General features: G+C 45.2%; 1 protein-coding gene across 2 annotated transcripts in view; it reads right to left on the bottom strand.

The window, feature by feature from the left end:
* The window catches only part of ABCB7 (ATP binding cassette subfamily B member 7), a 173412-nt gene that overhangs the window by 120081 nt on the left and 25639 nt on the right, over positions 1-27692 (bottom strand). The window contains exon 2 of one of the 2 annotated variants that reach the window (XM_040406048.1): positions 9837-9917. In XM_040406048.1, coding sequence (XP_040261982.1) covers positions 9837-9917 — 81 coding nt within the window. Of the gene's footprint in view, positions 1-9836; positions 9921-27692 lie in introns of both variants that reach the window. The other variant, XM_040406049.1, reaches the window with a different exon arrangement.

Below are 27692 nucleotides of genomic sequence, written 5' to 3'. Positions count from 1 at the left end.
GTGAAAAATCTTCAGTATATTATAGTTGTGTCTGTAATCTGGATTACAGCTGAATTTGCAGCATCAATTTATGCCACTGATTTCTCACCACAAGTTTGACCTTTTGCAACGCATAGGGTACACTTTACCGCAAATTCTGCAGTGAATCCACAATGGATTTTTTTCAGTTCAATGTGCGCTACTCACAAAAAGTTAGGGATATTTGGCTTTCAGGTGAAATTTATGGAAAACATAGAAAGTTTATGCTACAGTTTTATTCTATCATGAAAGTAGGGCATTTAAGTAGAAGCAGCAATGGCGATTTCCTCATCTCAAACAATTTATTGAAACAAAAGCCAACACCAGTGCTGGGTATACCCCATAAAAATGTCAGGGTCTCAATAACTTGTCATGTGGCCTTGAGCATCAATTACAGCTTGACAATGATATCTCATGCTGTTCACAAGTCGACTTATTGTCTGCTGAGGCATGGCATCCCACTCTTCTTGAAGGGCGGCCCTCAGGTCTTTGAGGTTCTGGGGTACAGAGTTACGAGCCTCTACACGACGCCTCAGCTAATCCCATAAGTTTTCAATGGGATTCAGGTCTGGAGAAAGTGAAGGCCACTCTATTTGAGGTACCCGTCTCCAGAAGCCGTTCCCTAATGGTGCGACCTCGATGAGCTGGTGCATTGTCGTCCATGAAGATGAAATTAGGCCTGTGTTGTTCATGCAGAGACACAATGACTGGATTAATGATGTTATTCAAGTAGTATGGGCTTGTTACTATATCATTCACAAAGTGTAGGGCAGTTCTGTATTGACTAGACACACCTGTCCACATTGTAACACCACCGTCACCAAAGGCAAACAGTGGCTGATGCATAGCGCTCTCCTTGACATCTCCAACATCATTGGCTGCCATCATTTCTGCTCAGCATGAATCGACTTTTATCAGTGAACAGCACTAAGGCCCACTGGTCCCTTGTCCAGCGTAGATGCTCCCTGGCCTATGCAAGACTATGACGCCTGTGCCTGGTGGTGTGGTCAGGTACCCTTTCAGGACATTTAGCACGCAGACCACACTGATGTAAATGATTTTGAATGGTCTGACGTGACACTTGGGTGCCTCTCACCTCCCTTAAATGTGCCTGGAGTTGTGCGGCATTCATCATCCGGTTCTGCAGGGCATTGTTCACAATGAAGTGGCCATCAATGTGGCGTGTAGCCAAAGGACATCTACTTCTATGCCTTTCTGTGACTCTTCCAGTCTCTCTGTATCTCTGTTGCAACCTGCTGATGACACTCTGTGACACTCTAAACTCAGTGGCCACTTCCGTCTGAGAACATCCTGCTTGAAGTCTTGCAATGGCGAGGCACTGTTACTCAATTGTTAGTTGTCGTCTTGGTCTCATGATGTCAAAAATGTGAACAGCATGATGAGGAGGGCTGTTTAAATACCATACTAATTGAACCAGGAAATTTATTGGGTGATTCATGGATCATGTGAATTTTGCCGTTAAAGGGGTGGTCTCATCATGGACAATGGGGGCATATCGCTAGGATATGTGCCCAATGTCTTATAGGTTCGGGTCCCACAGATGGGACCAGCACCTATATCGAGAACGGACCCCGCAAGGTGGTGGCTGGAGGACTCTGGTGAATGGAAGCGTACCGCGCATGCGCGGCCCCCACTCCCATTAATTTCTATTGGGCCGCTCTGCTATTTTCGACGGCCCCATAGAAAATGAATAGAGGGCGGCTGCGCATGCGCAGTGCGCCCTCCTTTACTTGCAGGGCTCTGTTCTCAATATAGGTGCAGGTCCCCGTGGGACCCGCACCTATAAGACAATGGGGGCATATCCCAGCAATATGCCACCATTGTCCATGATGAGACAACCCCTTTAAGCTCCTTGTTAGAGAACAGCAAGTTGTGCAAAAAGTACTGAAACATTGAACAGTTGTACATGTGCATTTAAAAGTGTAGAGAAGGTCACATAAAATTCACCTGTAAAGGATAGAGTGCATTTTAGGTTCATCCTTAGGTTGGTTTCACACGGGCGTTGCGGAAAAAGATGTGAGTGCGTTGTGGCAACATGCGTGATTTTTCCGCCCGAGTGCAAAACATTGTAATGCGTTTTGCACGCGCGTGACAAAAATCGGCATGTTTGGTACCCAAACCCGAACTTCTTCACAGAAGTTCGGGTTTGGGTTAGGTGTTGTGTGGATTGCTATTATTTTCCCTTATAACCATGTTATAAGGGAAAATAATACATTCTTTATACAGAATGCATAGTACAATAGTGCTGGAGGGGTTAAAAAAAAAATATATATCAAAAATTTAACTCACCTTAATCCACTTGTTCGCGCAGCCCGGCTTCTCTTCTGTCTTCTTCTTTGAGGAATAGGACCTTTGATGACATCACTGCGCTCATCACATGGTCCATCACATGATCTTTTACCATGGTGATGGATCATGTGACGGACCGTGTGATGAGCGCAGTGACGTCACCACAGGTCCTTTTCCTGTGCACAGCAAAGATGAAGACAGAAGAGAAGCCGGGCTGCGCGAACAAGTGGATTAAGAAGTAAAAAAATTTTTTAATTTTTTTTTTTAACCCCTCCAGCCCTATTGTACTATTTATTCTGTATTAAGAATGCTATTATTTTCCCTTATAACCATGTTATAAGGGAAAATAATAATGATCGGGTCTCCATCCCGATCGTCTCATAGCAACCGTGCGTGAAAATCGCACCGCATCCGCACTTGCTTGCGGATGCTTGCGATTTTCACGCAGCCCAATTCACTTCTATGGGGCCTGTGTTGCGTGGAAAACGCACAATATAGAGCATGCTACGATTTTTTTTTTTTTTTAAACTCGTTTTATTGAAAATTTAACAATAAGCATGGTTCAGCATATTTTGAAGCATTGACACCCCACGCAGGGGGGTCTCCAGCTCCACATAGTACAAACGTGATACATAATGTGTCAAGTGATTCTCAGCAATATTTCGCTACTTGGCATCTAACAATACAGCATATCTACTTTCTAGTGTTTAGACATTTAATGCAATGTTACCCTCCGACACAGAGTGCAAGTGCACAGGTTGCAAGGAGTGATTTGAAGAGCACCACTCTCCCCACACTTTCTGAAATTTCCCTGGGCATTTTCTATGTATGTATACTACTTTTTCCATATTCATTGCATGGTTCATCAAGGTCTTCCATTGGTTCACTGTGGGGACTCTATCCGCCATCCACCTCAATGCTACAGCCTTCCTAGCCAGGAAGAGGGCTTCCCCTAGGAATATTCTCTGGTGATGTGTCCACTGTTCCTCCTCTAATATCCCTAGGATACATATTTTTGGGCAGGCTCCTATCGGTACAGGCACTATCGTAGACAGAATCTCTAGAACCTTGTTCCAAAATACTTGTAAGTGTCTGGATCCCCATATCAAGTGCCAGAAATCAGCGCTCCCCTCTTGACATCTATGGCAACTGCTGCTAGGTAGTCTCCCCATCTTATAGAGCCTGAGGGGGGTTAAGTAGCTTCTATGCAATATGAATAATTGTATCAGTTTATTATTTACCGACGGGGAAACCTTAGTGGGTACCAACATAGCCTCCTCCCATTCTTCAGCATCAAGAGTTGGGATATTAACCTTCCATTTCGCTTCTACTTCCAATGGCTGAAGAATCATGCGATCACCTAGTAAATATGTGTAGAGTATAGAGATAATGCCCTTAGGTCCCTGCGATCTTAGCACCCCTATCAGAGGATATTTGGAAATATTGCGACCTGTCCCTCTAAACTGATCATTTAGGGCGTGCCGTAACTGAAGGTACCGAAAAAACAAAGAATGGGGAATCTCAAATTTCTCCTGTAGTTGTTGCAAAGTTCGTAATACGCCCTCTTCATACAGCTCAGCTAATGTCAACACTCCGCATCCCTTCCATATCCCTGCACCCTCCAATGTTTCCAAGTGCGGCCACATGGGATTGTCCCAGAGCGGGATTGCATCTGGTAAATCTGCATACGAATTTAATTTGGCTGCTTTCCATATTTGGTTAGCCAGTCTATGGGCAGGAAGTAGTTTCCTGGATACTGTACTTGGGGACTCCAAGACAGGCCACAGATTAGAAAGATTAAGATATTCCCTCAACCAATATTCCGGTCCTGGTAGTTCTCCCTGTTTGACCCATGCCGCTATATATTTCAACTGGCCGGCTAAGTAATATAGAAAAAAATCGGGTAGAGCCGCTCCCCCCCTCGTCTTAGACCTCTGTAATACTTTCTGCGAGAGCTTCCTCCTAGCCTTTCCCCACACAAACGCCGTTATCAGGGAGTGCAGCCTGTCAAAGAAGGCCTTTGGTACCGGGGCGCATGCATGTGACAGGAGATACAGGCCCTTGGGGAGCAGAATCATTTTGACTAGGTTCAATCTCCCCATCACCGAAATCGGTAATGCCTTCCAAGTTTTAAATTTATCAATAAATAAGGACTCTATCGGTTCTATATTTCTCGTCACAGACACTCCAGGGTCCCTTGTGATCACGATGCCAAGATACTTAAACTGGTCCACTACCGGTAAATTATGTATACTCTCCGGCCACCCATGATCCCAAAGAGGCATAATAGCTGACTTCGTCCAGTTTATGAGCAAGCCCGAGTATGTGCCAAATTTCCCTATTACCTCAATTGCTCTGGGCAGAGTCAGCTCAGGCTCGTCCATAAACAGGAGGAGATCATCTGCATATAAGCCTATCTTTTCCTCTCTGTCTCCTCTAGAAATCCCCATAAAGGACCTGTCCTGCCTCACTCTTAATGCCAAATGTTCGATTACCACCGCAAACAAAAGGGGGGAGAGGGGGCAACCTTGTCTAGTACCTCTATGCAGAGTAAATGAATCTGACATGGTGCCATTTACTAGTATATTTGCCTTAGGTCTCTGGTACAGTATCTCCACCCATCTTATGAACCCTGGGCCAAACCCGAATTCCTTCAGGATCCGAAACAGGAAAGGCCACTCCACAGAGTCAAAGGCCTTAGCCGTGTCAAGTGATGCCATGGCCCATTCCCGCCCCTCCGCCACTCCTACCTGAGCAATAACCTGAGCTCTCCTGATATTGTCAGAGGTGGTCCTCCCCGGCATGAATCCCGCCTGATCCTGGTGTACTATAGACGTTATTACTTTATTTAAACGAGAGGCTAATAATCTGGTTAGAATTTTGTAGTCTAAATTGAGCAACGAAATCGGCCTGTAAGAGCCACATACAGTTGGATCCTTGTCTGGCTTTAATATAACAACAATAGTTGCATCATATAAGGTCTCGGGCAGTTGGTGACGCTGGAATGATGCTGAGTACAGCTTAAGGAGTTGGGGGCTAAGAGTTTCACTATATCTAGAATAAACTTCAATTGGGATCCCATCCGGGCCCGGTGCTTTCCCAGTTGGTATGTCATGCATGGCTAGCTGGATTTCTTCCAGAGTTATATCCTTGTCCAGGAGGGTCACTTCCGCCTCGCTGAGCTTAGGATGTTCCACCTCTGAAATATAGTTACCTAACTCCCTCTCCGTGTAGTTAGCTGCTGTGCTGTACAGCGATTGATAAAACCGTTTGAAAGCGTCAAGTATTCTCTGCCCGGATTCCTCCAATTGTCCCTCAGGGTTCAGAATTCGAAGTACCGGGGGGGACGACTGGTTGGCTCTAGCAATCTGAGCTAAAAGCTTGCCCGCTCTATCACCAGATTCAAATGACTGTTGCTTCATAAAGAACATTTTGCGTTCACTTTTCTCCTTAAGATGCATCATATACTCCCTTCCTCTAGTCATCCACTCTATCCTATTCCCTTCTGTGGGGTCCGAACAAAACAATACCTCCGCCTCCCTACATTTATTATGCAATTCTACTTCCTGGCGGGACGTGTCCTTTTTTACATAGGATATTGAGGACTTCAGACATCCCCTCAGGAAGGCCTTCAGGGTGTCCCACAATAACAATTCCTCTGTTTCATCTCCCTGCACATCCAGGAATACTCTCAGCTGATCGGGGATTCTATCATTTTTTGTCAATAAAGAGAGCCAGAAGGGATGTATTCTCATCTTCCCCCCTCTAGATGCAATCCCGGGAGTGTCAAAACGTGCCACAACTGCAGCATGATCTGAGGGTCCCCGCGACTCATAGTTAATTGCAATCAAGTCCGTATAACTAGCAGCATTTCCCAGGACATAGTCAATTCTCGAGAGTGCCCCCCTAGCGGGAGTGAAACAGGAGTATTCCCTCAACTGCGGGTTTCTAATCCTCCACATATCTATCCATCCCATTTCTGCAGCAATTCTAAACAGAGTGGTCGTCGAGTGGACTCCAGTCTCTCTCCCTTCAGGCGGTCTAAATCTATCTACCTCTTCCTGCATTACCATATTAAAGTCTCCCATGCAAATCAGCCGGGCTGAGGGATATTGCGCCGCAAACCCCAGGATAACATGAAGGAGTGAAATACTCGCCGGGGGGGGATTATATATGTTAATTATTACATACGGGATGTGGTCAATAAAGCCATACGCCATTATATATTGTCCCTCCGGATCAGCAACTGACTGCTGCGGTTCCCACAGGAGGCCCTTGCGCACTAATATAGCCGCGCCTCTAGAATTTGATGAGCCATATGACTGAAGTGACCACTGAACCCATTGTTTTACAATTCTGTGCCCCGTGTCAGCCGTCAGATGAGTCTCTTGAAGTCCCAGAATGTGAGGGCTATAGCGTCGTATATGCGAGAACACCGCTATCCTTTTGTTCGGATTTCCAAGTCCCCTCACATTCCAGGACATCACTACTAGAGGTCCCATAGTACAATCTTAAAGTTATCCTTCCAGTAGTACAGGATGTCATCCGGCCCTTGTGGAGTAACCTCACCCATTTTAATAGTTCGCCCCCCTCCCACACTTCTGATGCATAATTGATGTGACCATGCTTTCAACAACTTACAAAACATATAACATAACAAATAAACTTCTAATACCTCTGAGCAAACATCCAGTGCATGCATCATAGTATTAACTAGGTGACAATCTATATTCGGAGACCAGTGCGGGGTGAAGATGTTATGCCCGCACAGGTAGCCGAGCATTCCCTGGTCAATGTGAGTTTCATAGCTGCAGGTACGTCTAAGCCTCAATAGGTGCAGACACTCATATTCAGACAGCCTGTGAATCAGCATCTACAGTAGGACTATAACCATGCTTACAATGATCTGCTATCTGAAAGAGCACCATATTGCATTCAAGTAATGCATATTGCATTCAGGTAAAGCTAAATATTGCACCATATAATTAGGATAAACCACTCAGTGACAAGGCCTCTATAAAGTGCCTTTTCAGAACTCAGTAATACTTGCAACTCAGTCCCAGTGTTTCAGATCAGTGCATTCTTGGACGTCTAGCAACCCAGTCCTCAGCCTCCTTTGGGTCGGTGAAAAATATCGGCCGTTCGCCATCCACTACGCGTAGTCGCGCTGGGTAGGCCATCGAGTATTGCAAATTTAATTCCCTGAGGCGTCTCTTGACCAAGACGAAGGTGGCCCTCTTTTTCTGCAAATCCGCGGAGAAGTCCGGAAAAAGTGACACGTTGGTGTTTTCGTGCATCAATACACCTTTGCTCCTTGCTTGGCTAAGGATTAAATCTCGATCCTTCCAATTTAATAAACGGGCGAGCAGGGGCCTTGGCGGTGCGCCTGGAGGTGGTGGTCTGGCCGGTACTCTGTGCGCCCTTTCAACTGCATAGGCCGCTGAGAATGTGGCTGTAGGGAACTGGGCCTTAAACCAAAGCTCCAAGAAGCTGGCAGGATCTCTCCCCTCCGCTCTCTCTGGCATCCCCAGGATTCTTACATTATTGCGTCGGGCCCGGTTCTCCAGGTCGTCGCATTTCTGCCTCCATAATCCAACGGCTCTTTCCACCTCCGTCAGCCTCGAATCTAGCGGCCTGGTGTAATCCTCCAGCTCCGACACCCGATCTTCAGTGTGTTTAACTCTTTCCCTCAGCTGTTGCACGTCATGCCTCAACAGGCCCAGGTCGACACGCACCTCCTCAATTTTGCAGGTAAGGGAGGATTGGCAGGAGGAGATCGCTGTGAGGAGCTGCTCTGAGACCGCTTTCAGCGTTATCTCCGGTTCTCCAGCCTCATCAGTTTCTATCTGCTGCGCGGCCTGTCCGCGCGTCACCGCTGCACGTGGAGTGGCGGGAGCCGCGGCGCCATGTTGGTTTTCCTGGCGGGCATATTCTTTAAGTTTGTCGGCTGCGGTCTGCGCCTTGCTGGGACCCATATCTTGGTTCCTGGGTTTCCTCCGTCTCCTCTGCACTTGCCACTCTGAGTCTGAGGAATGCAGCTTGGCAGGATTAGTCAGGATTGATACCAGGGACCGGAGCCGCTCTCAAGTGCGTGCGGTCATGCCGGCAGTTAGCCACGCCCCCCCGCATGCTACGATTTTCACGCAACCCACAAGTGATGCATGAAAATGACTGCTCATGTGCACAGCCCTATTGAAGTGAATGGGTCCAGATTCAGTGCGGGTGCAATGCATTCACCTCACGCATTGCACCCGCGCGGAAATCTCGCCCATGTGAAAGAGGCCTTAAAGGGGTTGTCTCACTTCAGTAAGTGGCATTTATCATGTAGAGAAAGTTAATACAAGGCACTTACTAATGTATTGTGATTATCCATATTGTCTCCTTTACTGGATTGATTCATTTTTCCATCACATTATAAACTGCCCGTTTCCATGGTTACAGACCACCCTGCAATCCAGCAGTGGTGGCCGTGCTTGTACAATATAGGAAAAAGCACCACCCTATGTGCGCTCCCATGGTCCGGGCCACAAGAAAGGCTGACGCTTTTTCCTATAGTGTGCAAGCACGACCACCGCTGATGGATTGCGGGGTGGTCTGTAACCATGGAAACGAGCTGTGTATAATGTGATGGAAAAAATGAATGAAGCCAGCAAAGGAAGCAATATAGACAATCACAAGACATTAGTAAGTGCCTTGTATTAACTTCCTCTACATAATAAATGCCACTTGCTGAAGTGAGACAACCCTTTTAAATTTCACCCATAAGCCAAATATCCCTAACTTTTTGTGAGTAGTGTATGTCCCGTGTGATTGGAGCCTTACAGTTATCACAGATGAAGTGAAGCTCTGCTTTGAATTTTTTATTGTATTTTAATCACTACAATTCGTCTCCTCGTACCATCCAGAACCATGGCAGGTCAGCAGCCAGGAGTATGGGAAAGTATCCCACTTGTACAGGACATTATAGTATGTAATATGCAATTCTCTAATATAATACAAACAGGCTCCTAACTGTTGATTCCCCATGGAGCCACACAAAACCTTATTTTAGGGGACAGCTTTATCAGCAGTGCTTTCATATAATTCTGTTTCTGGAATAACTCCCTATATAAGCGACATGTCCTGCCATTCATATCTGCAGCCTGTATTCTGTGAACGGGACGAGAAGAATTACCGTGTCCGTCAGCGCCTCTGCTCTATCCATTCAGGCTGCCATATACAGGTCATCTACCCTGAGCTAAAGCTGGAATAAGCAGAATGAAACTGTATATACACAGTGCAGACTCCTGTGGCAGGCGATGGCAGATCCATCCTTTATTTTCCTATTATCCAGGAATTAGCATACTTTCTTCTTCTGCTTACTGAGAGAGAAGAATTATTCATCCATTCCACATAATAAAAAGCATTATGCAAAATGATGCAGGATATGCTGGATAACTTGGAGAATACTCCCAGGGTGTTAGCCATCTCCTCTCCCAGCTGCCAACACAGGGTGAAGATATTAATACCTTTGCTGCATCTAACAAGTGGCACGAGTTCTCTCTCCCCCAAATACACCAAGCGCTCTGCCTTGGGAACGGTTGTAGGATCTGAGAAAAGAAAGAAAGAAAGAGCACGTTAAAACAAAAAAGAATAGTAACTCTTCACAGAATAGCGTTTCTGCTTTTATGTTTGGCGATGCCCAGGAGGGAAACACAACCTATGAAGCGGATTCGGGGCCAGGAGAACATGGCAGCAGGTGGAAAGCAAATGAAAAACAAACATTAAAAATGCAGAATGACAAAAGGGACCTTTCTACAGCGTCTCCGTCCCCAGACGGCTCAGCCTTTGCTTCTTTGTATCGCCGAATCCCACTGCAGGACTCTGTCCCTTATGTTACTCTTCTCATACCACAGTCTGCCCAAAACAGTCACTGTATGAAAGGCTCTGTTCAGACTGTGTTTGAGCCTTCCATCAGAGGCTAAGGTTGGGAGGATTTTCTAACGTAGGTCACTGTATAGGCAAACTGTGGCATATACCGGCATAGGCTCCAATGTAATAACACACAGCAAGGCATACCTTTTCTTTTTTCCTACTGGAAGCCTTTGGAGATAAAAGTGCAGTTCACTACATGCCTGACAGAGGCCAGAGGAACACTAACTATTGTCTTGCAATTCTGGTGCATCGTCTGTGTTGTGCTGTTCCTCCCTTTTTCCTACTAGGAATATTAAAGTGGTTCTCCAGGCTTATCCTCAGGATAGGTCATCAATATCAGATCGGCGGGGGTCCGACACCAAGGAACCCTGCCGATCATCTGTTTGAGGAGAAGGCGCAGAGTGCTCACATGCCTTTTGCCTTCCTGTTCTCTGCTGTATGTCTATGGAACAGCAGCAGCGGACAGGAAGAGAGAAGGGAGACGGCACGTGAGCACTGCGCGCCGTCTCCTTATACAGCTGATCTGCGTGGGTGCCGGACCCCCACCGATCTGATAATGATGACCTATCCTGTGGATAGGTCATCAATAAAACAGCCCAGACAACCCCTTTAATACACTGATATCTGCATCTTACCAGAGGGGGGGGGTCCCTACACAGACCAATCAGCACTGACAGGGCCAGATTGCATAGGGACACACCTCGGAGGATTAATACCACACAGAGTTGAGAGAATAGATAACTCTAGAATTGTGGATTTTATTAAAACGCCCATTGTCAGAAGCGGTGCACGGCCCTGTGTTGTACTGCTGGTCTATGACACAGGCAGCAGTTTGAGAAGGCACCAGTACTCCTGTGAGCGCCGCGGCTTGCCAAGTACAGCGCCGTACAGTGTATAGTGGCTGTGCTTGGTATTCCGCTCAGCCCCATTCACGTCAGCGCGACACCAAGCACAGCCACTATACGGCACCGGTGCCTTCTCAAATAGCTGATCGGCAGGGGTCAGACCCCCACTGATCAGATACTGATGACCTATCCCGAATATAGGTCACGAGTATCAAAATCTCAAGGACAAGGACATAATAGGATATGTTCTATTTTTTTTTGCAGAACGGCCATGTGGACATATGGAAACAGAATGCACACAGAATCATTTCTGTTTTTTGTGGCCCCATTGAAATAAATGTTTTTTTAGACAGGCCACCAAAAAAAAAAAAAAAAAAGGAGGCATGGACAGGGAAAAAAAAAAAGTTAGATGTAAATAATAGGAACCCATGCAAACAGGAATCCCTAAAATCTTCCCCTGTTCTGAAACAATGATATCATAATCGTGTTAAACCAACAGCAAAGGATCCACGCCGACCTTATCGATAGTGACGATATCTGTGACAAATTAACCCTGGGAAGAAAAAGTCACAAACACAAAACCGTTGTGATCAGCTGAACTGTTATCAGCGCGAGGCACGGGGGTGATACAGGAGTACAGCTCCGTGTGCATGTACTGATAATGTGCTCAGCACTGAACCTGTATATACACTGGATGGCAAACGTATATGCCATATGACTCCCATATCTATACTGCATGTTAGACAGCGGCACTGTACAACGCAGAAAAAGGGTCCCGGACCCTTCAGTACTGGGGCCCCGGACTAAAATCTGACACAATAATTTGACACCACAATAGCAGCAAGTATAAGTTTTAAACTATGGTGCACGCAATAACTTGCAACTTTCCACTTTTCAGGAGGTGTGTGGCCTCCCACAGCCAGATTTACTATAATTTACACCAGAAATAGGTGTAAACAGCCGTCATCTCATAGCTGGACAGTGCTACTCGCGCCATTTACTAAATCCGCTGCATCTGGGCTTTGGCTAGGCCACTGTGAGACATTAAAATGTTTCCCCTTAAAGAGGACCTGTCCCCACTCCTGACATGCCTGCTTTAATAGCCTCATGCATTCCCCATGTAATAACAATTCTGGAACATCTATTCTTATGGCTCTATGTTGTGTCCTTCCTTTATTATTTCTACTAGAAGTTATGAATGAATTGCCAGCAGTCTGCAGTAAGGGTACAGAAGGGAGGTAACCAGTTGGGGGGGTGTACCTGACAATCGGATGCTCACTCAGTGGGTGTGCAGCGACCACCTCCACAGTACTAGGATGAGGGATGGCTACTGCTATCACTCGTTCTCATACATCTGCGTTGCAGATCGCTGTTTAGACCGCACAATCTGCTGCCTAGAAACAATAATTTCGGTGTCTGCACGAACGACAATTTCAGCCAATAAATGAGCACTTTGCTCGTTCATTGGGTGATCAGTTGCACCTTTACACGGGCAGGTTGTTGGGAGCGAGTGTTCACAGGACTGGTAAATCTACCTTTAGAATCACTGCCCTATTGGGAGGTGAACCCCTGTTCCAGTCTGAAAAAGCTGGCAGACTGAGACAGGCTTTCCTCCAGAATTGCCCCATATTTACTGCCACCCATCTATCAGTGTTCCAGTCCCTGCCGACGAGAAGTATCCCCACAGCAAGATGCTGCCATCATGCTTCAATCTGGGAATGGTGCTCTTGAGGTGAAGTGTTGGATCACCCACCATTGTTTTCCACGAAGAACAAAACCTTCAATTTTAGTGTAATCTGAACAGAGAACCTCCTTCCACGTGTTTGGTGAACTCCAAACATGTTTTTTTTGTATGCCTTTCTCTAAGCTCTGGCTTTTTCTGACCACTCATCCATAAAGGCTTCGAGCGCGGCGTTCGTGGCAGAGTGTCAGGCGCCATATAACGAGCACTCACCATGTGATGCCATCCAGGGTGAGTCAAAACAGATGGATGACAGGCCAGCCAATGACACCAGTGAGTTGATTAACGTTAACCTATCAGCAAATATGGCATGGCCGCTCTACCTATTTAAGAGACTATCCTCACCACACTAGCCAGTACCCCTTGAGAAAGCGGACCGGTGGTGTTCCTGTGTGGTATACTAAAGTTGGTTGGTCAGTATTTTCTATGTGCCTATTATATTTTCAGTCACCATATTGCCTCAGCTAGCCTTGTGGTGTGTATTTCCACCCCCAAACTTTGGTATCTGTTGTATAATATATGCATATGGGTCATATTATGTAGCTTGGAGCCATAGTGGTCAGGTGTAATACACCTTCTTACTGATGACCAATCAGGATTATTGCACGTGCACTTTATTAATATACACCAGCAGTCCACCATCAGTCCTCTTGGTTTTTAATACGTTCATGTATTGTGACCTGTGTTAAATGTCTTCTTGTGATTTGTGACAATCATGTCCTGTTGTGATTTTCTAATAAAATGATGTTACTTTTTGACTACCTCAGCCAGTTCTACCTGGCTGTTGCAGGTAGAACTGGCGATCCAGGTGTTTAACCCCTTAGATGCCACGGTCAATTGCGACTGTGGTATCTAAGTGGTTTACAAGAAGGGGGCTCCTTCTGTCAGGAATTAAAACCCCCGCAAATAAGATCATGGGGTGCCGTTGTCTTAGCGTGCCCTCAGTGTATGCCCTATCAGGCAGTAAGCAGTACAATATTATAGAAGCGATCAGAGAATAGCCTGTCAAAGTCCCCTTGCAGGACTAATAAGTGTATTATAAAGAATTAGGTAAAGTTTTATTTTAAAAAATTCTTCACGTTAAAAAAAAATACACCTTTTTCCATTGAAAAAAATCTGTGCTGCGGATGCGGACCAATTGACTTTATTTTTTGAACAAGAATTTATTTTTATTCCACTTTAACAATTATAAAAATTTTGTCTGGCCCATTACATGAAAACTTTAGAAATAATCTATTTTAAATGTAGGTTGCAATGCGGCAAAACAAGAAAAACACCAGGGCTGGGGGAGGGATTCAGAAGGTCGCTGTAAGAAGGGCAGTGTAACAACAGGAACAGCCTAGTGATACATTTGGCATATGCAATGGGAGCTTTCCTGGCACTTACAACAAACAGGCAGTAGAAACCCAGTGTGAATGCAGCCATACTTTCTATGATTACATGTTATATTTTCTAAAATCTGTGGTGTACTGCCACACATTCTGGTTTTTGGAGACAAGATCAGGAGTGGATTTAAAGAGTCAAGTCTGTACTTTGGGCCTCATGCACACAAACAAATGTATTTTGTGATCCGCAAAATACGGATGACGTCTGTGCTGCATCAGTTTTGTTTTTCAGACCCATTAACTTTGACGATCCCCATTTTGTGGCCAAGTATAGGGCAGGTTTCATGCATCTAATTGCTAAACAGACTTAAGCCTCATTCACATGTCAGTGTTACACGTACGTGTGTTGTACATGTTCTCCACGGACAGCACACATACCCATTCATTTTAATGTCTATTCACACATCAGATTTTTACCATGGTCCATGTTTTTAGCACGGATGCATGCTCTATTTTGTCCGTGTTCACGGATCCATCACGCCCATTATAGCCTACGGGTCCATGAAAAACACGGATGCCATCCATGTTTCATGGATCATTAGGAACAGTTGCTTTGAAAATGATTTTTCAGCTTGCACAGTGTCAGTGAAACATGGACGACACAGCTTCACAGATGCATCACAGACCATGGACGGACACGGACGTGTGAATGAGGCTTTATGTATCCGCAAAGACTACTTGAGATTTGTGTAATCTTATACACTTTGCTGGTACTGTAGTTTTTTTTGCATGGGAATCTACGCGGAAAAACAGCACGAATTCTGCAACTTGTGCAGGTGGCCTTAGGGTGCTGCCTGTTGAAAAACTGCATCAAGATAGAAGCATTCATAAAGCAGTTAGAAAAATGTAGTCCGTTTAGCAATCTAATTAACCCTTTCAGCCCCGGAGGTTTTTTTATTTTCATTTTTTACTTCCTCCCGTTCGAGACATAACCTTTTTATTTTTCTGTTTCTGTTTTCTCTTCGTCACCATATTCTGACTATAACTTTTTTAGTAGTTATGTGTACAAAGCTGTGTGAGGACTCTTGTGGGGTGATCTTTACTTTTTATTGATACCTTTTTTTTTTTGTGGAAGAGACCAAAAAACGGTGAATAGTCAATTTTGACTTATATTTCGTTTTGCCGTTTACCATATGGGATAAATATTTTTATATTTTAATAGTATGGGTGTTTTTGTACACGGCGATGCCCATGATGTGTACTTTTTTATTGTTCTTGTATTTTGTGGAAAGGTGGGGATGAAATATTGAACCCTTAAAGGGGTTCTCCGGGCTTTTAAAGTGTAACTGCCATTTCACTACCAAAAATGAAATTCATAACATATTCATGAAGCTGCATTTTTCAGCTAATTATACCTTTCTGATGTCTGTATTCGGCCCTTAGCAACCATATTTCTCTATGCCTCTATTTCAGCAACTTCCTAAGATGGCCTCTGCTGCTCTTCCTGTGAGGATATTCCTTGAGGCCATCCTGTATTTCCCTCACTTCCCATAAGCCCTTGCTCTCCTCACATGAACTAGCAGGACCAATCAGAACGCAGATAACTTCCCACAGTACCCAGAGCAGTGTGTATCCTCACATACAGCTAACCAGAGACAAGCCCTGCAATTACATTAAATCAGTAAGCATATATTTTAACCTCCTACTAGCCAGCTGTCCCTCATTCTCTTCCAGACTGACAGGGAGGGGGGAAGCTACTTTAGCTGCTTATATATCTGGTTTGATACCAGCTATGGGCTTTGTATTGTCTGAAAGCTGACATTCCAAGCTTTCAGACAATACCAGAATGACATAAATCAGTTCAGTACAGGAGAAGATATCAATGATAGAAATCGGGATGCTGTGAATGAAGCTGAAAGTGAAAGTAAAAGCAGATTTTACCCGTGATTATTCCCAACTATTTTGAACAGTGATTTCTCCTCTGTTGCTTGCGCTAGAGCTGTCATTCTGGTCTTGTATGAAAGCCTGGACTGTCAGCTTTCAAACAAGACCAGCTGCTACCATTGAGAAGAAATTACCATCTAAAGCAGCCCTCCCCAGCTCCAGGCTGTCAGGGCTCTTGTTATAATACTGAGAAGACGGACTGCACATGGCAACGCTGTGAGATGAGAGGTGCGGAGTAGGAAAGTAGTATGCATTTATGAGTTATTAGCAGGTAAAACTGAAAAGGATCAAATTTTAAATCACAAAAGCACTTATACAGCAGGTTGTACTATATTATTAGGGAATAAACAAATGAAACGGCAGTTACACTTTAATATTGATGCTGTGCGCGCGTGCTGTCTCCCTTCTATCTTCCTGCTCGCTGCTATGTCTATGGTGAGCAGGAGGAGAGATGGGAGACGGCACGCACGCACAGCCTGATCCTTCCCTTCATACAGTTGATCAGCAGGGGTGCCAGGTGTCATACCCCCGCCGCCCTGATATTGATGACCTATCCTGAAGATAGGTCATCAATATTAAAAGCCCACCGCCTAAACGCTCCACAGAAATAAATATAAAAAAGGTAAGAGATTCAGAATATGGCGTTGCAAAGAAAAAAATAATTTTTTCTATGTAATTTTTTGGAAGTATGAAAGCACAAGAAAAATTTGTTATTGCTGTAATCTCGCTGACCCACAGTGTAAAGTAAACTTGTAATGTTTACTACATAGGGAACACCATAAAAACCAAGCCCATAAAACAATTATGGAATTGCATTTTTTCCAATTCATTAAGCTTTGTGAATAGTAAAATAAAAAGTTATGGCTCCCGGAACACAGACAATTGTCATGGCTACAGTGAAGACAGAACCCATGACACCAGTGTGAACTACAACAAACTTTCCAAAGTCCTATCTGTGAAGATGGGTGTGACACAGGCGGGATTCTCAGAACTCGCCTGACGTTCTAGGATAAGAGTCACATTTGACAGAAATTTGCCTAACATTTCTTATATTCATTCTTAAAGGTATGTTCACATGGGGCGTTTACTCGGAGGATTCGCCAGCCAAATTTGTGGTCGGACAATCTGCAGTGTATTACAGTAGCAGCAAAGTGGATGAGACTTTAAAGGGGTATTCCCATAATGGCACATCATTAGAATATGCCATCCAGAGGTCGCACTATGTATTTTCCAGAAGAGTACCCGGCCTCGGCTAAAAATACTCCTCAAAAATGGTAAGAGGAGTATTTTTTAGCCGAGGACAGGTACAAAAGTTGTAGTAATTGAGATACGCAAAACATAGGCCTGCACTCGCTCACATCTGCGTTGGAAGTTAGATTTGGAGCCTCTGTTGTAGATTCTGTCGAAAGACCAGACACAAAAGCCTTGTATGCAGCACTTTTCTGTCTGATAAAAAGACAGGCTCGTAAACGGAAACTGAACGGCCTCCATCATAGTCAGCGGAGTCTGTTCAGCTTCTTCCCTGTCAGTTAGGCCGGGTTCACATCACATTTTTGTCATACATTTAAGGCTACTTTCACTCTTGTGTTTGGTGCGGATCCGTCATGGATCTGCACAGACGGATCTGTTCAGATAACAACCGTCTTCATGCGTTCAGAACGGATCCGTTTGTATTATCTTCAACATAGCCAAGACGGATTCGTCATGAACACCATTGAAAGTCCATGGAGGACAGATCCGTTTTCTATTGTGCCAGATTGTGTCATAGAAAACGGATCCATCCCCATTGACTTACATTGTGTGTCAGAACGGATCCGTTTGGCTCAGTTTCATCAGACGGACACCAAAACGCTGCAGGCAGTGTTTTGGTGTCCGCCTTCAAAGCGGAATGGAGACTGAACGGAGGCAAAATGATGCATTCTGAGCGGATCCTTTTCCATTCAGAATGCATTAGTGCAAAACTGATCCGTTTTGGACCGCTTGTGAAAGCCCTGAACGGATCTCACTACTGGAAATCCAAGTTGCCAGTGTGAAAGTAGCCTAATGTACACAAAAAAAAAAAAGTGTGTGTATATACACTCACCTAAAGAATTATTAGGAACACCATACTAATACGGTGTTGGACCCCCTTTTGCCTTCAGAACTGCCTTAATTCTACGTGGCATTGATTCAACAAGGTGCTGATAGCATTCTTTAGAAATGTTGGCCCATATTGATAGGATAGCATCTTGCAGTTGATGGAGATTTGAGGGATGCACATCCAGGGCACGAAGCTCCCGTTCCACCACATCCCAAAGATGCTCTATTGGGTTGAGATCTGGTGACTGTGGGGGCCATTTTAGTACAGTGAACTCATTGTCATGTTCAAGAAACCAATGTGAAATGATTTGAGCTTTGTGACATGGTGCATTATCCTGCTGGAAGTAGCCATCAGAGGATGGATACATGTTCTCATTCTGTTTACGCCAAATTCGGACTCTACCATTTGAATGTCTCAACAGAAATCGAGACTCATCAGACCAGGCAACATTTTTCCAGTCTTCAACAGTCCAATTTTGGTGAGCTCGTGCAAATTGTAGCCTCTTTTTCCTGTTTGTAGTGGAGATGAGTGGTACCCGGTGGGGTCTTCTGCTGTTGTAGCCCATCCGCCTCAAGGTTATGCGTGTTGTGGCTTCACAAATGCTTTGCTGCATACCTCGGTTGTAACGAGTGGTTATTTCAGTCAACGTTGCTCTTCTATCAGCTTGAATCAGTCGGCCCATTCTCCTCTGACCTCTAGCATCCACAAGGCATTTTTGCCCACAGGACTGCCGCATACTGGATGTTTTTCCCTTTTCACACCATTCTTTGTAAACCCTAGAAATGGTTGTGCGTGAAAATCCCAGTAACTGAGCAGATTGTGAAATACTCAGACCGGCCCGTCTGGCACCAACAACCATGCCACGCTCAAAATTGCTTAAATCACCTTTCTTTCCCATTCTGACATTCAGTTTGGAGTTCAGGAGATTGTCTTGACCAGGACCACCCCCCTAAATGCATTGAAGCAACTGCCATGCGATTGGTTGACTAGATAATTGCATTAATGAGAAATAGAACAGGTGTTCCTAATAATTCTTTAGGTGAGTATATATATATATATATATATAAAATTATTTTTGTTTTAAAAACTTAGTGGCAGCATTGCTATTTTTTTTCTATCTCCCATCTGTAAAGACTTAATAAAAGTTAATGAGTAAGTTATGTGTACCTCAAAATGGTGTCATTAAAAACTGCAACTTGTTCCACAAAAACCAAACCCTCATGTGGGTACATAGATACAAAAGTTATGGCTCTTATAGCGATGATGAAAAAATTTAAAATGAAAAAACTCTTGGTCAATAGGGCCCAAAACAGGCTGGTGATGAAGGGGTCAATTATGTAAAATACCCTTACAACACATCAATTCAGAGCATCAGGGTCTGTTGACTGAACCCCTGCTGCTGGAGTGAGACAGTATTGTTGTCCTGCCACTTCCTCTGCTCTTGCATTGTGTTTGCGCCATTTATACCCGCAACTCGCCTGTGTCACTTTAAACGCTGCCTGTGGGGAGTAGTAGTCATTCACTAGGCTGGCACATGTAGTCACATATATTTTAGGCACATCAACGCGGGAATGATCCACTGCTCCATTGCAAAGGGAGATGTATATTGTATTAAAAGGGTTAACACCAACACCGACCCCCGGTATTTATACCGGCTGTGTTAGTGTAACGTTATAAGCCAAAGGAAGACTATTACTACCACTGTCCTGAGGACCGGCCATCTGTATTAGGTCGGTGGCGGTCTGACACTGAGCACCGTAGCTAATCAGCTGTTTGAAGGTGCTCCAGCAAGGCCAGTAGATATTTAGAGACGCTGGTTTCTGACTGCAGCCCCTGCACTCATGTGTATCTGCTTCCACTGGACGCATGGTTCCCAGTCCCGCCATTCCCAGTGCATCAATGTGATCTAGGCGGCGTAATGACATCATCACACCACCTGCGACGTTCCACCGGAGCAGACCTTCAGAAGAGGCCATTGTGGGACTGCGCTGGGACAAGCGAGTAGTGAATGCCATCCACTTTTCCCTCCATGTGCCCTAATCCTAATGCTGACCCCTGACCCTAATACGGGCTCCTAACACTAATACAGAGCTTTAACCCTAGTACTGATCCCCAACGTTGACCCTAATTATAACCTTTATTCATAACACTGACCCTAAACCCAATTCTGGCCCCTTGAAGCAAAAACTGACCCAGTGCCCTATACCCCCCCCCCCCTCATGCCCTACTGTTAAAGACATACAGTACTTGGAAGACATTACATACAGCGCTACAAAACATACAGAGTAATACAGCGCCACATACCTCTTACATCCAGTGACTTTTCCTCTGATGTAGATGTTCTCTTTCCTTATCTTCTCCATTCAGAGCAGACCACCATGATGATTTCTTGCCACCTCTTGTCTGCAAAGTTTGGCACACAGGCATCTTAGTTCCTACTTTTCCATCCTCCTCCCCACCTTCTGAACACCCCATCCTGCCACCCCCAATACTGTGTCCTCTGTGCTCCCTAATACTATACTGTAGAAACAGTCCCCTGAAAATACTAGTACAACACAGATCGTTCCCCCTTCAATAATTATTGGCAAACAGTGCCATGAAAAATAACTGCGCCCAGCAAATAGTGTCCCTGACACTTGCCGTAGTGCTATGTGCTATGCTGATACTGTGCCAGGGTGCCCCCAACTGTAACATTCCTCCCAAATAATGTGCTATAATGAGTTTATACTGCAGTTTAAAGGGGTTGTCCAGGATTGGGAACATTGCTACAAGTGAACACCAAGCACATAAATATCACATACATTCCTGTCCTACCTGTGCCAGACCTTTCTAATGCCCCGTTTTCATGTCATAAATCCTCTGCCGGAAGTGCCGCTTTTCAAAGATTCAGTGACGTACCGGGTCCCTTACTGCAGAGCGAAGCCTCTGCTTCCGCTTCCCAGGGAGCCCGGTGACGTCACCGTCAGCCTCAGTGCGCTCAGTGATTATGCAGAGCGCACTGAGGGGCGGAAACTAGGTGGCAACACATGACGCTAAACCCTGCCCCTCTGGTCCTGTGACATCACTTGGCAGTGCGCTTTCTTCTCAACGAAGGAGGCAGAGCACTATGCTACTTAGCATAGTAAACGCCTCATATGTAAAATACATGCAAATTCTGCAGCAGGCTGGAGAAAGAATGATTCAGGGGGGCGGATGCACAGAGGAGGTGACGATGTGCGGCAGGAAGTTAGCGCTAACATAAACATCGATGTCAACAATGAGTGGGGGACTGTGGGAGCCCTGTAGAAGAGGAGAAAATACAAGAAAACATATGTGGGGACCTTGAATCGGCTATTAAGAGTGTGTAAACGTATTTTAAAAAAAAAATTTGATCCCGGACAACCCCTTTAAGTGAATTTAGACCTTATGGTGTAATGTTATAATGTCCCTTTTTAGAGCTCCTAATGTCCCCATAGTGCTTCCCCAGCCACAAAATAACGACCCTCATTGTAGCCGAACACCAGGCTGCCAAATAAAAATAATAAACTCACATACTTACCTCCATTCTGCTGTCAGTGGTGTGGTGCAGGACTCTTCCGGTCTGTTCCCTGAGCTCTATGCAGAGCGATAAGGATGACACCTGCCTCTGATAGGCTTTTAGTCCTAGTTCCTGTAGCCGGTTACAGGAAGCGGTGGACCAGGGAGACATCACACCCATGCCCTGCTGCAGCATTCAACTGTATCGCTGTCCTGAGTACAGCAATGCAGTTGAATATGTAGAGATGAGCATTTCCACAATGGAAGCGCTCATTCCTATGGCCCTTCTGCTGCCCCAACTTGTCCCTACCTGGCGCTGCCTGAGGCAATCGCCTCATTGGCGGTGCACCCCTGGATGCAGTGTATGGTACATGTGATGCAGTGTGTGATGTATGTAGTGCAGTGTGTGATGATCACACACTGCATCACACACTGCTGTCATCTTGATGTCGGGGGCTGTAGTTTTTCACCACTGAGGAGTCCTCAGTGACATGTTTGCCAGGGTTGCAGCGCGTCCCGCTCTCCTTACTATAGAAACCCCCCGGAGCTAGCCCACCAGCCTCCTCTGCTGCAGGGTGCTGTATCGCTCCAGCAGCTGCCCAACCCAACCAATAGCAAAGCTCCTTGTGGTGAGGAACTTTGCTATTGGTTACTTCAGGCACAGGCAGCATCGCTGCGCTGCCCGTGCCAATCACAGCGTGCCCTGCGGTGATGAATTTCAGGGAAAAGTCTAAGGCGTATTGGTACGTCTTAAACTTTTTCCAGGGAGTAAAATGTCGTCTATGACGCTTGTACAGGCGTTATTGCGACCTCTGATGCCATCAATGTCAGATAGGTGTGGATCCCACCTCTAGGACCTGCTCCTATCTTCAGAACTCGGTCCCTGATGTGAAGGAGAGCACATGGTGCATGCGCAGCTTGCTCTCCAATCCCCTCTATGGGAGTTCTAATAATATATGAGTGCTGGCTCACTGTGAATGAAGAGCAAGCTGCACAAGCACAGCCACCTCGCCATTCATCGCTATGGAACTGCCGGAAATAGCAGAGCCAATCGCCGGCCGCGGCAGTGACCGCCTCCCGTTACATCATGACGCAAGAGGATCTGGTCTCCGCTGCGGTCAGTGATTGGCTACGGCAATGTCAAACTGGATGTTTATAGCGAGGGAGTCCAGCAGAGCATCGTAGGCCTGGACAGGAAGTAGCAAAGTAACAGGTCCCACCAAGGGGGGGAAGGGGGGTTACCAACAATTCTAAGGCAAATTTAATTTTAACTGTACATCGTACTGTTCCTCTGTTAGTCCTGTTACCAGTAGGGGCGATGTCCCTAAACAAAATTACACTGTGCCCATCAATTCATGCATACATTTCCAGGAGGGATAAGAGAGAAATTACATAATATACAGTTATAAGAGAAGATGCTACAGACTTATTTCATAGGAAAGGCAGCTTTTTTTTTTTTCACGCGCGACTTTGCGAAAAACTAACTTCGGATCATCGGAGCTCATACATTCTAATACTGTACAGAGACTGATCTCCGTACAGTATTATTCTGAAGTTTTGAACGAAGAAACTTTGCTTGGCTCAACACTAGTAGAAACCCCACAGATTAGGGGATACGTTGTTGTAATGGAACAACCCCTTTAAGTTTAAAGATTCTAGGTGCAGAGAAGGTATTGGTCTGTCCTTTGTTATCAGACTGCCCGAATAGAGTGGCGGACCCTGCTGCGCTCTTCTGACATCCTATTGTAAGTCATGGCTCCTATAATAAGGGAAGCCGCAGCGTCCGAGACAGTGAACAGAGCCCAATACCACAGAGATCTTCAGGAACAGCAGGACAGGACCTTATTGTTCCCAGAGAAAGAAGCTGAGCATCTATTGTCATTTTGACCTACATGTCTAAAATGTTGGGGTTTCAGCCATATTTGAGGAGGGTCATGTTTCTTCTGGGTTTTTTTCTTTCGCCAAAATAGAGACAGAACCCACATTTCCAGTAGAGGGGGAACAGCACAAGCTTGTATAAAGCAGCTCTGGTGTATGTATATTGTATATTACGGTGAAGGCTTCGTCCTCTAATCCTTAGTCCCCGCTGCTTTCATCCCCAGCCTGACATTGTCCTTCTTCTCGAGAAGCATGCACCCGAGTGCTACGCTCACAGCATCCTCCAGGAAGCACCACATTTGTTTTATTGTAGCAAGTGATGTATCTCAGAAGCTTTGGCCTCGGATCTCCTGCTGCTTACTATTACTAAAGAAATTGAGATTTGAAAGCGGGATCACAGACTGTGTTATTCCTCAATTATCCTCCCAACACATGGTCAGCCAAGGCCCTTTTAATGGATCCATGGGGGTTATTATGTCCTCCTTTTGAAATAATGTGGAGGAAGTACCGAGAAGTAGAACATTAGGTTGTTCCACTTAGTTTGCTAAATGTTATTTTAGTGAGGGGAGATATTTTTTCTGTAGTTAACACAGAAATGGCTGTTTACAGCTATAGTCGAGTATGGCACAACTGAGCCGGTCTTCTGGATGCAGGGCTTCCACTTAGGCCTCATGCACACAGCCGCTGCCCCCCACATGGGCACCAGCCGTGTGCACCCCACATCACGGATGCGGACCCATTCACCAGGGCTGGTTTCTACAGAGATGCTCCCAGGCACCAGGACTACACAGCCAGGGCTAGTTACAGCAGCATTGCTCCCAGGCACTGAGGCTACACAGCCAGGGCTAGTTACTGCAGAGCTGCTCCCAAGCACTGGGGCCACACAGCCAGGGCTACTTACTGCAGAGCTTCTCCCAGGCAACAGGACTACACAGCCAGGGCTACTTACTGCAGAGCTTCTCCCAGGCAACAGGACTACACAGCCAGGGCTGGTTACTGCAGCATTGCTCCCGGGCACCGGGGCTACACAGCCAGGGCTGGTTACTGCAGAGCTGATCCCAGGCACATGGCCACACAGCCAGGGTCGGTTACTGCAGCTCTGCTTCCAGGCACTGGGGCCACACAGCCAGGGCTGGTTACTGCACAGCTGCTCCCGGGCACCGGGGCTAGAAAGCCAGGGCTGGTTACTGCAGAGCTGCTCCCGGGCACCGGAGCCACACAGCCAAGGCTGGTTACTGCAGAGCTGAACCCAGGCACAGGGCCACACAGCCAGGGTTGGTTACTGCAGCTCTGCTTCCAGGCACTGGGGCCACACAGCCAGGGCTGGTTGCTGCAGCAATGCTCCCAGGCACCAGGACTACACAGCTGCTCCCAGGCACCAGGGCCACCGAGCCAGGGCTGGTTACTGCAGCTCTGCTCCCAGGCACCAGGGCTACACAGCCAGGGCTGGTTACTGCAGCCATACTTAAAGGGAACCTGTCATGTGGATATTTGATTATCATCTAACTAATTATATACAATCATTAACTACTAAAAAGTACCTTAGATGTATTCACTTACTGGTGTGACAGATGGTTACTTCATAATATACACACAAAGATGCCGCATGCTAATGAGCTGATTTGAGTCCAGCGTGATGTCATCGAGTCCAGCGTATATTTAATTCAGAGCTATAGCCACTCCCCTGCCCACCTGCTGATTCATATGGAAACAAACTGTCAATCAGCAGCAGGTAGGTGGGGAGAGTCAGGAGCTCATGAATATTCAGGACTCATCATTATCAGCTGGAGCTTTTCAATGCAAGATGTTGGCAGATTGACTGGGTCAATTAACCGCTTTACGTCCGCCCATAGGATATAAACGTCCTATGGGTGGACGTCTATTTCTGAAAGCACGTTTTAGAACGTCCTTTCAGAAATAGCAGCTGCACGCTAATCGTGCAGCTGCTGATCGGGTTGCCCGCTGTCAGTGACAGCAGGGCAACCCTAAGACAAGGCAGGGACAGTGCCCAGGTGTCCCTGCCTTCCGGATCACTGCAGACACAGCGCTCACCGAGCGCTGTGTATGCAGAGCAGGAAGCGCTATGCGCTTCCTGTTCCGGACCGCCGTGACCGGAGAGTGCAGGGGCTGTGTGAGGTCTCTCAGAGACCTCGATCAGCCCTGCTCTGAGGCTGTACAGCGCTGGATTGCTGCTGTACAGCCTCTCTAGGGGTGTATTTGTCCTGTAACTGGGGCTACTATGTCAGCCCCAGTTACAGGAGAAATCAACAGTGGAAAAAAAAAAAAAAAAAAAAGTGAAGCAAATGTCCCCCAGAGGTTTTGTATGACCTTATGGGGGACGAAAAAGTGTAAAATAAAAAAAATAAAAATAAAAGGTTGAAAATAGAAAAAATAAAAAAATGTATACATATTAGGTATTGCCGCGTCCGTAAAAACCAGCTCTATAAAAATATCACATGACCTAACCCCTCGGGTGAACACCGTAAAAAAAAAAAAAAAAACTGGGTCAAAACAAGCAATTTTTGTCACCTTGCATCACAAAAGGTGCAACACCAAGTGATCAAAAATGCGTATGTCCCACAAAATAGTACCAATAAAACCGTCACCTCATCCCGCAAAAAATGAGCCCCTACATAAGAAAATCTCTCAAAAAATAAAAAAACTATAGCTCTCAGAACATGGACACATTAAAACATAATTTTTTTGTTTCAAAAATGCTATTATTGTGTAAAACTTTAATAAATGAGAAAAAGTATACATATTAGGTATCGCCACGTCCGTAACAATCTGCTCTATAAAAATGGCACTTGACTGAACCCCTCAGGTGAACGCTGTAAAAATAAATAAATAGAAACTGTGCTAAAACAACCAATTTTTTGGTCACCTTGCCCCATAAAGTGTTATAATGAATGATCAAAAAATCATATGTACCCAAAAATAGTACTAATAAAACTGGCACCTTATCCCCTAGTTTGCAAAATGGGGTCACTTCTTGGGAGTTTCTACTGTAAGGGTGCATCAGGGGGCTTCAAATGGGACATGGCATCTAAAAACCATGTGGAGTTCCTTTTCTTCTGCGCCCTGCCGTGTGCCCATACAGCAGTTTATGACCACATGTGGGGTGTTTCTGTAAACCGCAGAATCTGGGTAATAAATATTGAGTTTTGTTTGGCTGTTAACCATCGATGTGTTAAAGAAAAAAAATTATTAAAATGGAAAATCTGCCAACAAAAGTGAAAATTTGATCTCCATTTTCCTTTAATTCTTGTGGAACGCCTAAAGGGTTAACAAAGTTTGTAAAATCGGTTTTGAATACCTTGAGGGGTGTAGTTTCTACAATGGGGTCATTTATGGGGGTATCCACTATGTAGGCCCCACAAAGTGACTTCAGACCTGAACTGGTCCTTAAAAAGTGGGTTTTGGCAATTTTCTTAAAAATTTGAAGAATTGCTTCTAAACTTCTAAGCCTTCTAACGTCCTAAAAAAATAAAATGACATTTCCAAAATGATGCCAACATAAAGTAGACATATGGGGAATGTTAAATAATAAATATTTTATGAGGTATCACTTTCTGTTTTAAAAGCAGAGAAATTGAAATTTAGAAAATTGCGAATTTTTCAAATTTTTGGGTAAATTTGGGATTTTTTCATAAATAAAGGTGAAATATTTTGACTCAAATTTATGACTATCATGAAGTACAATGTGTCACGAGAAAACAATCTCTGAATGACTGGATAAATAAAGGCGTTCCAAAGTTATTACTACATAAAGTGAGATATGTCAGTTTTGCAAAATTTGGCCTGGTCAGGAAGGGGGCAAATGGCCCAGATGGCAGGTGGTTAAAGAAAGTGACCCAGCATTTTGTTAGAGAATCAGTCACTTATTTATGTTGCCCTTAGTTAGGACACCATAAAACTGGTGACAGGTTCCCTTTAAGTATACCCGTGAATCAGCTGACAAAAAGATCTAAAAAATAATAAATCATGCTTTTTGACATTGGAGGGGGGGGATTGCAAATGCCGAACGTTAGAGGATGTAACCGGCATTATTTTGGCACATCAGGGATTGGGTATAGGATACCTCATACTTTTCTAATGGAGAATTGGAAAAGGCACCAGTT

This window comes from Bufo bufo, chromosome 8 (assembly GCF_905171765.1).
Source record: "Bufo bufo chromosome 8, aBufBuf1.1, whole genome shotgun sequence".
NCBI lineage: Eukaryota > Metazoa > Chordata > Amphibia > Anura > Bufonidae > Bufo > Bufo bufo.
This window is presented reverse-complemented; position numbering and strand designations above follow the sequence as displayed.